Below are 11796 nucleotides of genomic sequence, written 5' to 3'. Positions count from 1 at the left end.
CGCTTAACAACAAACAATCCTTGATTTTGTAAATAATGATATATTATAAAACTCTCTAAGGAATTCGATATTATGAGTGGTTTATCTAAGCCTATATACTCTTCCTGTGTTAAGTCTCCATCAAAGACATCAAATTATAATTGAATAGTTTTTCATACATTTACATAAGTAACACGAACCTCAGTGATTTTGCTGGGTTTTGGTTCAATCGCCGTCTCGACCCTGGGTGAATATCTGTCTAACAGATTTGAAAGTAAAATGAAGAACCAGTGAATGAAACATACAATTCTGTATAGATGTATAATGAAATAGCCGATTTTATTTAAAAATCTATAATTACCGAATTTATTACTTTGATTGTCAAACTTCTGCGAATGATTCTTATTATATATATCATTATTTCTGTTCATTGACAGTCAATCTTTGTCGGCGTACTATTTATATTTTCATAAAGAGCAAACATTCCTTGATTGTTCATTCTTTTCTGGTGTCACTAAAGGCATTTAGATATTGTTAAGTTGATAATTATTCGTGGTGTGCCACGATTGCTGTAAGTACATTATTGCGTTGTTATAAATTCAAGTCGCGTTCGACAAAAATGGAAGTATTATTGCTTAGGATAATTTATGAGTGAAACTAAAGAAGAACATATAACAATCTACAACCACATTAGCTCTGTTATATTCAGTGTATACGAACTCTTTTGCCCAAAAGCAAGGCTCATCAGGACGGCTTGGATACAACAGACACGTTAGTGGTTGAAACACCATTTGTATTATCGAATTAGATGAACAACAACTGTTACGGTGTGAACTAGATTAAGCTGATGTAATTTTTGTCACTTTATAAAAGTCATTTACAAATCAGAACTAGGGTAAGGATTAGATATTAAGTTCTTTACGTCCTTCATTCTTCAGGTGCACAACAGGCTGCAGCGATGCACGGAGCTGAAAAAATGTCTACCTCAGGATTAGCAGTTGGACAGAATAATCCAGGTTTGGGACTGGGATCCGCGGAGACACACTTTCCTATGCATATGTACATGACACAACCTGCTGACTCTGGAAGTTCAAGGAAAGAAGCTACAGAGGCAAGCACCAGCGACGTCGACAAGAAAGGCGAGATGGTTATTACTTGTCAGAGTAAGAATCCTTTTGGATCTTTGTGATCCATTGACGGATGAAAATTTTAAGGTTCCATAATAATCTACCAATTTAGTTATAACAACCTGTACCACATTCGTTGTAGTAGGAAGATCGTATATATACGAAATATACAAGTTAATTAAGTATAAAACACGTGAAATTGAGTTTATTATCATGCTACGGAGGCAGGAAAGAAACACTTAAAATGTTTGTCCGTCTGTAGCAGTCATGTGAATGCTTTCCTCGTGCATCTCGTAAAAACAACCATAATAGACAATTATGTTTTTTGCTTATATAATTTACTTGTTTCAGAATTTCGCGTAAAACTTTTTTTTTCTTAGGCGTAAAGCCACACAAGGGCGATCTGCGCATAGCCTTCCGTTAATTTGAACTGCTAGCCTAGAGGCAAGGCATCTAGTCAACTGTATCTACCGCCAACTCTTTGACTGATCGAATAGTGGGAGTTGACTGGCCGCTCTTATAATGCACACATGCGCCTCAATTGCGGAGCGCGTTTTTGTGGTAACGGATCCGTGAACCATGAATTTTTGGATTCGCACTCTTGTCATGTTAACTACTAGGCCACACCTGGCACATAAGAATATGATAGACTATTCTCTAAATATTTGAAATTTAGGTGCAAAATCCATCTAGAATTTTCTTATATGAAATTTAAGCAATCTAGATATTTTACACAAATGATGTATAAGTAACTGGAATTCCACTCTTGTTCTCAGAAAAATACATTCGAAATATGAAACTACATTTATTTAGTTTACACACTTGTTAAAAAGGCATTGAGATTAAATTTGGGTTTCAATCCCCGCGACGGACACAGAGTAGATAACCCATTATAAGGCTTGGCGCTAAAGCAAGCAAACAAAATATGGTATAACTTCTTAGTGAAATTAATATATTTCCATATATATAAAATATATTTGCTTGATAAATAGATCATCTTATTTTGGTCAGTCATAAGCTATCCAAATAATGGGAAATGCCATTAAAATATTTCATACTTTTGAGTATAGGGTCTATTGATTCTTTATTTCCCCACGCTTTGGCTTGCAAGAGCTTACAAATAAAATTACTTATACGTTTTTAACTTTAAATATATTTCTCTAGTTATGGCTAGGTGGTTAGGGCGCTTGACTGGGAATCGGAGAGTCGCGGTTCGAACCCTTATCCCACCAAACATGTTCGCCCTTTCAGCCGTGGAGGCGTTATGATTTGGCGGTCAATCCCACTATTCTTTGGTAAATAAATAGCCAGAGAGTTAGCGGTAGGTAGTGATGACTGACTGCCTTCTATCTAGTCTTTCACTGCTAAATTGGGAACGGCAAGCGCAGATAGCCTTCGTATAGCTTTGCGAGAAATTCAAAACAAACTAATCTCTAGTTATTATCCATTGTTTTAGAAGAACGAAAACATGCACATTCTACAGTATACGCTATGCATGACGTAAATAAATGTTCACTAATCTCAGTAATATGAAAGGTTATGTCGTTATTTCTTGTTAGAATAACTGGGATTTATTCTACAGGTAAACTTCTAGGTGCCAAAATAATCCGCCAGGCCAAGAAGGACACCGACGGAAAGCCTCACATCAAAAGACCAATGAATGCTTTCATGGTGTGGGCTAAAGACGAAAGAAGGAAAATATTAAAAGCTTGCCCAGATATGCATAACTCCAACATTTCAAAAATATTAGGTAAGATAATATATTTGCAATTTAGTACTAAATTTCTACCGATAGGGTAATTACACCATTTTCGTTATTTTGTAAGAACTGACTTAAGCCCGTAATACAATACTAAGCCTATCATTGTATATTTAACTATTGCCTTCGAGGCAACATATTTAAAAACTTTTATATGCTAAAGGTTAACAAGTACCAGACCTAATAATGCGGAAACTGTCGCAAGTTTGATACGTCACTTTTGTTACTGATATATTGAATATAACAATACAGTGTAATATTACCTCAACACAAAACTTCTGACAGTTTGTCAACGTTCTTACTGTTTCAGAATATTTGCTTAGGAACTACTTGCGCAAGCCTTTCCTAATTTTGGACTAATAGTAATAGACTACAGGGAAGGCACCCAGTGCCTTCTCTTAAGTTACTGTTACGACAGCGGAAGTCACGTGACTCTGGTAACACGTCATGAGCTTCTAGAACGTTCATGTCCCTTCCTGAAGCCTCGAGTGTTTACTAGATATGCGGTATTCTTGTATATAAGAGCGCCAAGAAGTGACGGCAACAATGTAGTTGAATTGCAGACAAAGATAGAGACGGACAGTTGGGTCGAGCGCGTGAGTCGTTCGTTGTGAATTATAGCATTTGTTTAACTTATAGCGTGACCGTGGAAATTAAGTGAATTTCAAAGTTGTATTGAGAAACGAATAAACTAGTTTTATTTAAGAAAGGACTTGTGTCGCTTAAAGTTTCTTAAAGTTTTACGGAAAATTAACTAACGACCAGAGACGTAACATTACTTTTGTCTGACTGAATGGTGGGATTTGACCGTCATCTTTATAACATATCACAGCCCCAAAATGTTTAGTGCAAGTTTTTGTTTCTTGCAGTAACGAAACACGAACCCAACTAGTGGGTCACGCTAAGCCTTGTCGTTATTGCAGCGAGCGTCATTCTCGGCTAGGAAAGAAAGAAAGTTACACACAGTTAGAGCTTTACAACATGTATGACCAAAACTATTAGTCACTATTTAAAATCCACTTAGCTTAGTACTAGAAAAGGATCATAAACATCATAATATTGAGAACCAGCTGCTTATTTAAGTTGGCAAAAATTGCAGATATACAAAGGGGAAACTTTTGAAAGTCATTGCTATCATTTTATTTAAAGTGATTGATATTTGAAGGTAGCTTCAGTATATTTTGAACTGCGAAATTAGTTGAAAAAAGAAAATTGTACGTTAACAGTTGGTATTTGGGTTGCGTGTACGAAACCATTAAATCGGCTTATTATGCTTTTATGGTATATCAGCTGATTTAAATCACAGTTTCACAATCCAGAAGAAATACGTACGAAAGAAGAGGTAACATCTTGATTTTACTATAACATGTGCATGCGTGAGGATATTCTACAAACACGCATATTCCATTTATTTTCCCCGTAGTAATGCCACCTTTACGTGAACACAAATAACATCTGCGTCTCGCGCCAATTAACTGATTTTCAATATCGAAGTTAGGTGAAATTACGAATCGAAACTCGAAGGTGGGAGTATGAATGATTGGTGAGCAGATGTCTGACGTTTTCGCAACTTGATACTTTTTAAAACATCTTGTCAATTTGAAACATCTGTATCTTATCTTGATAGAATACCATACAAACACAAAAAGTGAGAGGGTATGAGGAAAGTACATGATTATTTGTAGATAAATTTTATAGAACTAGAGTTCGATCATTGTAAAAAATGGATAGCAAATAAATGTTTATGTCGAGGTTGCTTCCCTCGTTAAAATACGTAACCATTCGTCTTATTTTCCCTGTTTTCTAAATCATACCAAATTTGATTTTTCTTCTAAGTCGACTCTTTAAAATTCAGCTGGACGTTCGTAATCATTCAACCATAAGGCGTTCAATAATGCACATTTGCAATAACTCAAATATAACATGTTGAAATACTACGTAAAAATATTAACTAGTCACGCGTTTGATGCCAGAACTTATATTTTCAAATAAAAGTGTATTTTTTATTCAAAATATAATACATCACATATGGCACGCAAATATGTGTATTATGTAAACACCTACCTTTCTTTAAAATACACCAAGAAATCACGATCTGATAAAAAAAAAAAGAAACGATAACACGTATCACGTGACGAATATTTTTCTCGTTCAGCTGTATATTTTTTTAACTTTAAGCTAGTCTTATAAGTTCCTGTTGTTTTTGCTTCATGTGTTATATGAACATAATTTATATATTTATTTATTTCTGCTCTTGTTGATGGAAATGTGATTTTTTGTAGTACATGTTTTGTTATTAGCCACTGTAATGATTTTTTACGTTTTGTTATTAGCCACTATGGGCTGTTGAAATTACTAGCTCAGCACTGTTTTATAAACTTTCACATTTGTTTGAATATCAATTCATATATATTAAAGTGTTTGTTTTGTTTTTTCTCACAGTAAGTTAAAATGTTAAGATTACAAACTCCGACCATTCTGTGTGTGCGTGAAATAGATCTTTCAAAGTTCTTTTTCACCCAGTATTTTTATTCGGACTGTGTATGTAACCAGTACGAAACGGCAAAAAACAACAACAACTAAACTTCGAAAAACTTAGTTTCGAAATTGTGTTTTTCTCACTTCAAGTTAGCATACAACTATACACGCGCTTTGTAGATGTATGTACACTTAATGAGCAAATTAGCACAAAACTGTGCGTACTTTATATCCCTCATTTAGCGTACAAATTAGCACACAGCTGTATATGTGCTTTTTATTAGATACTCATTTAAAGTGCAAGTTAGTACATAACTTTATAAATGCTTTGTGTAACATTTAAACAATAAGCCTAACTCTTAATATGCTCCAATTCTAGGTGCTCGATGGAAGGCCATGTCTAATTCAGAAAAACAACCTTATTACGAGGAACAATCCCGTCTCAGTAAGCTGCACATGGAGAAACATCCAGATTACCGTTATAAACCTCGTCCAAAGAGAACTTGTATTGTGGATGGCAAAAAACTTCGTATTTCTGAATACAAACAACTGATGCGGTATCGAAGAAACGAGATGAGAAACTTATGGTAAGTTTTCTACCACTGATAAGGGAATTCATGCAGGACTTCTTGTTTGGCCCAAAACATTTGTTTACAAGTACTCTTATCGAAGAATCCGGTGGAATTTTTATGTTAGTTTGTTGTCGTTCAAATTATATTTTATAAATAACTAAATTGTAATACTTAAAACAAATTGTGGTTAATTTAATTTTCAATTTGCTTCAAACATATATTAGTAGCTATAATATACCGTAACATTTTGCAAATGGGCAGGTGTTATGATAAGAAAACGTGTGACGTCTTCGTCAGGTGTTTTTCCAAGTAAAATCAAGACACACACGGTTGTGTGTCGTGCAGCCTAAACAACCTGCAGGACACTGTGTGTTATATACAGGAGCGATAGTTTAACGATTTTCCTCTTTCTGTAGCTCGGACTGTAGTAATTCCAAAGTATTAAGTATTTTCAGTGGATGTACTCTACTGGACTCTTACTTCACATACCGAATTTCAAGGCAACCATTAAGAAATACACGAGATATAAAATCTTCAATTTTAATTAAATTTTTTCCTGTTTTTGTTTTCTTCGCACGGAAAGTACAGAAACTTTATTTGATAGAAAATCATACTTTTGTGATTTTTTTTTTCCAAATTTCGTACGTCAAAATTGGTCTAAGTAAAAACCACATGTGCAAAGTTATTCAACAAAAACCGCTCAAATTTGACCAAAAGTTTTGCGCACGCCTACGCAAAAAGTCACTGAGCTTTCGGTCTAAACGTTTTACACAGCTTCATCCTCACTGAGCTTTCGGTCTAAACGTTTTACTACAGCTTCATCCTCACTGAGCTTTCGGTCTTAACGTTTTACTACAGCTTCATCCTCACTGAGCTTTCGGTCTTAACGTTTTACTACAGCTTCATCCTCACTGAGCTTTCGGTCTAAACGTTTTACTACAGCTTCATCCTCACTGAGCTTTCGGTCTAAACGTTTTACTACAGCTTCATCCTCACTGAGCTTTCGGTCTAAACGTTTTACTACAGCTTCATCCTCACTGAGCTTTCGGTCTAAACGTTTTACAACAGCTTCATCCGAGAGTAAAAGTGGACCGTTTTAATTTTATTCTATTTTTGTCATTCGGATGAAAGACGGCTGATTTAGAGAGCAGCAAATCTTTGAGGTGAAGTGACGTACAGATACATAGGTATTGGTTAGGACAAGTAAACTATATTACCAGTTTCTAGCTCAAGTTCTCAAAAGAATCATATAGGTGGACGGTTATTTATTCACTGCCAACTTTTAAACACAAATTTCTAATATTTTCTAATTATTCTAATCAAAGAGCGTTTAGCGTCACGTGATATTAGGTTATGCAATTAGCGTAAATAATGATGCTTGATGTGGCTGTACCGAGTACATGCGGGTGATGACAAGAAACTGTTAATCTACATTCCATGGCGTTACTATAAAGGAAGCTATTAACACTGTTTTAGAGAATAAAACTAACACCATATATTTTGAAGAATCTGGTTGATTCTGTAAGATATAGGTCTGTTCCGAATAATAGGGTTGCGATCCTAAAGCTAATGTTGGTTACTATCGAGTATTACTTTCTTACTTGCTGTGGTTTATTGGTGTGTATTGAAAAAAGTCGTGAAATCTAATCAAAAACACCTTAGGTGTGAAAAAAAAGGTGCGGCCAAAAAAAGGATCGAGCATACGACTTAAAGGAAATCAAAATTGACGGCCAAACTGGTAGCTACACTTACAGCTTTGATAAGAATTTTACAGAAAATATTCATTCATTTGTTAGCTAGGCCGCGTATTTTGTTTTACCCACCATCATGCTCCAAGTTGAACAAAAACGCAGCCTGGCTAACTAATGAATGAATATTTGCTGTAACATTCTTATCAATGCTATAATTGTAACTACCAGATTGGCCACCAATTTTGATTTCATTCCTTTAAGTCGCACACTCAATCCTTTTTTGGCCGCACCTTTTTTCACACCTAAGGTGTTTTTGAAAAAAATTTAAAGTAGCTGTATATAATTACAAACCGTACTTATCAAATTCATATTGAGCAACAGAGAAACTGGGACAATTTAATACTGTTACTGTTTGTGATCGGACAAAAAAAGGCTAAGACGATCCAGGTTTCACTGGGAAATCTGGTAACCCTATATAAGACCTTAATTTGAATATGGCTTACACTGAACGTTTTTTATTGCAATTACTATTTTGATGTATAATAGTCTATTGCAAACTTCATGTAATGGAGTCGCAAAGTTCGGAATATTTAAAACCAGAAAAGTAAAATTTAGTGGAATGCAAATTTAAAATCATATTTATTAGCATATATAACAAAAAAATTATATACTTTTGTTTCATTATAATAATATAACATCTTTACAGAAACTTTGACATTTGATACAAAGAAAGACGTGTTTCACTGTAATGTTATATGGAATTGAAGTTTAAAGGCTGAAATAATTACCAAGTATATTATTATTATATGTAATTCCAGTTTAAGGAATTTAACAGCTTGAACATAAACATATAGATTTCATTTCGGTTGTAAAGATACAAATAGTTATACATGTTGAAACAATTTATCCATGTAATACAATTTAAATTTATAATTCCATAGGTACCGTGATGGAACTGTAGGACTACTGGAATCACCAACTCTTGTCAATCCTACAACCCTGGGTTCCTTTCTAGCTACCACCTCTATTGAGACTTCAACATCTGCTGACTTGCTTCAGTCTTTCACATCAAGTAAGATACCAGTACCAGCTGGAGGCTTCACTGATGTAACCATGACAACAATGAGTCAGTGTTCTTCCAGTTTCCCAGCTATGGTTACAAATACAGTTATTTCAAATAAAACTGGTTTCACAGCAATGGAAACATCCACATGAACTTTCAAGTATCTGACAAGAAAAAAGCGTGAATACCCAAAGGGTCACTAGTATGAAATGACTGGTATGTTTCAAGCTGAGAGACAGACACCAGGAAACCTTTTTATTAAGTATAGTGCAATGATAAACTGTTACATTTTTGTGGGCACATGGAAAAGAAAAAGCTATTAAACTTTGAAGTAACATTTTCAAATCCCTCAATCTCAAAGTGAAGAGATGGATTTCCATTACTGATGTCTTGCAAGGTTAGGCTTGTAAATCCAAAGTTTTATACATGCATATATATATAAATATAGTAGGAGCCTGTATTCTTAGATGTTGACTAAACATCATAGAATAACCCATGTTTCTTTATTGGGTATATTGATGTTTCATATCAGCTCTGTACTCCCCGCTGTCTCGACATCACCCGTGCGCAGTTTTAGAGCCACTATCATGATTGGTAACTAATGCTGGTTATTGTTTAAAATGACAAAGCCTTTTATCAGTGCGTGCTCAAGATGACTTCCCTGTCTAGTCTGTGATGATAACAAGTCTTTGTACATTTAGGACAACTTTTTGTTTTTTTTCTTTATGATCTACTATTGTTAACCAAGTGGAATAGGAAATTCAAAATGGCTGCTACTTTGTTTTATCTTTAAAAAACGGTAATATTCCCTTATAAGTTTTTGTTATATAATTTTTAGTGCTTTGTTTTGAACTTTCATGAGTCATCAAGTTTTAAACTAATTTTTATTATTACAAAAAATTTTTTGTATGATTATATTTGTACTGTGCATTTTCAAAAAGACAAGTTTCCTACTGTACTGCAGTTTCAATAAGTAATGTGCATAAGTAGTTCATTTTAACCATGAAATTAACGTGCTCTATGACGATGACTTTTAGTTTCCACTTCAGGAAACAATGAATGCCAGTATTTTAAGTGTTTCTATAAGTATTGTTTGTTCTATCAGAAATAGGAAGGAAACTAGTGTGAACAGCTAATCTGATTTTCCAGTGGATATTTTATTGGTTATTGTTATTCTTCCTAAATCGTTAAAGTTGTTACTGTCAAAGATGGTAATGTATAGATTGCGACAAATTTCACGAATATTTGGAATGCATTTGATTTCATTATTTGTATAGTTTATTACCAAGACTAACTAAATATGAAGCTAAGGGTCATAAAAAATCTTTTAATGTCCAGTTGGCAAAGATGGGCACAACTGTGTGTCATACGATTTATGTTCCTAACCACTGTGAACGTCTCTCTTGGACTCGGTTCTCACAAGAACTATAATAGTGTATATTCTCACACTAGTCTGTTGTACTAACAGGCAGCCAAGAATGCTGTGCCAACATAAGAATTATTTTAAAAGTGACCACTGTACACTGATCACTTTTATCCCATCTACTACATGTTATACTAAGGTCTAAGTTGTTGTTTTGTCTTTCTATAACATGCTGAAGTGGGTTGTAATGTTGTGATAGTGTAGCCTCTTACATTTCTTTGGATGAAAATTGAACTCATAAACAAATACTATGATGAGGCAAAACTTGGTATATTCTTTAGTTAAGAAAGTATATATAATTTATCATGAATCTTTTAAATGTCTACTACACACCATCTTCATTTTTTTGTGCCATAAAACAATTCCAAATTTTTTCTTCTCAATCCTCCAATTTTTGCTCATTGCCAAATATACTAATTTCAGCAACTGCACATTTTTAGTCAATAGCATTTTATTTTTAACCAAACTAACAATCACAAAAAGTGATTGTTTAAAGTATGGTGATTACAAGTAATTGGTTTCATAATATACCTTGTGGTTTAAAAGGTGTATCACTTTTACTTATGGCAGTTAAAGTTACTTCAAACCAACACAAATTTGTATTATTCATAACACTAGAATGACTTAAAGTTTAGTTGCAACAAAAAAAAATTAAATTTCACATTACAAATTCTTCTTCTCAATTCTGGTTTTTACAGGGCTAGATAGTGATGATATAAAATAAAGTTATATTAGTTTCTTATTTTTGAATGCAGTCAATAATTCTTTTTATTTATGAGATATGACTTCATCCAAATACACTGTTTGATCTTACTGAATGCAGTAGGTTTCATTTATTTAGTGCATTACAAAAATCAAAAAAGAATTTGTTCACATGTGGATCAGATAACACCTTGCCAAGGACATCCTTTACATAAAATAATATCTACCTTATCAAACAAAGGGCATTTAGTACTAAATAACTTTACAGTTTTGTTTCTTTTAATTTCTAACAAAAAAAAAGTTAACAAAAAAAAAAAAAAGAGGCCAGTGTCTTATCCATTAACACGTCTGACAACTAAGTAAATGTTATCCATGTGGGCAGGTGTAATGTTAGGTGTGGTGATGTACATGTATGAATGAAGTTTTCTTGTTAGTTAAAAATAGCATGTAGGAAAAGATTAAATATGTTGAACTTTCCTAATCAACAAATGTATCTGCCAAGATTTCTCAAACAAAAACATAATTATGGCAGCTGTTTGGGAAATATAATTTGTTGTGCCACTATTTGTGTGTGTAAAGTGAAGGGTAATAAATCATTTTTGTTGGAAAAATATCTCCAAGTCTAGTTTATTGTATTATACCATCTACTCACAGATTGATGTTTAAATACCTCAATATGAAAATAGCATTTCACCGAGAAGAATAACAATCAATACAAAGTGCCCCTCCCTAATAATTTCAGATGTGTCAATGTAACTTAAGTCACAATACTTTGAGAACAGACATCATTTGTTGACGAACACCAAGCCAACAACACTGCCTCTCTGGTGTAACCGGTTTCAGTGCACATTGAGAAAAGACATCACGTGTTGAGGGTCACCAAACCAACAACACTACCTCTCTGGTGTCACTGATTTCACCTCACTTAAGAGAAAAGACATCATTTGTTGAAGGACACCAAGCCAACAACAATTGCCTCTCTGGCATCACTGATTTCACCTC

General features: G+C 34.0%; 1 protein-coding gene across 1 annotated transcript in view; it reads left to right on the top strand.

Annotated features, from left to right (window-relative positions):
* Positions 1-11398, top strand: part of LOC106458885 (transcription factor Sox-6-like) — a 16273-nt gene extending 4875 nt beyond the window's left edge. The window contains exons 3-6 of the mRNA XM_022385239.1: positions 918-1142; positions 2689-2856; positions 5723-5930; positions 8548-11398. Of these exons, the coding sequence (XP_022240947.1) occupies positions 918-1142; positions 2689-2856; positions 5723-5930; positions 8548-8821 (875 nt within the window). The 3' untranslated portion in view covers positions 8822-11398. The remainder of the gene's footprint in view (positions 1-917; positions 1143-2688; positions 2857-5722; positions 5931-8547) is intronic.
* Positions 11399-11796: the final 398 nt, after the last annotated feature.

This window comes from Limulus polyphemus, unplaced genomic scaffold (genome assembly GCF_000517525.1).
Source record: "Limulus polyphemus unplaced genomic scaffold, Limulus_polyphemus-2.1.2 Scaffold527, whole genome shotgun sequence".
In the NCBI taxonomy this organism is placed as follows: Eukaryota; Metazoa; Arthropoda; class Merostomata; order Xiphosura; family Limulidae; genus Limulus; species Limulus polyphemus.
This window is presented reverse-complemented; position numbering and strand designations above follow the sequence as displayed.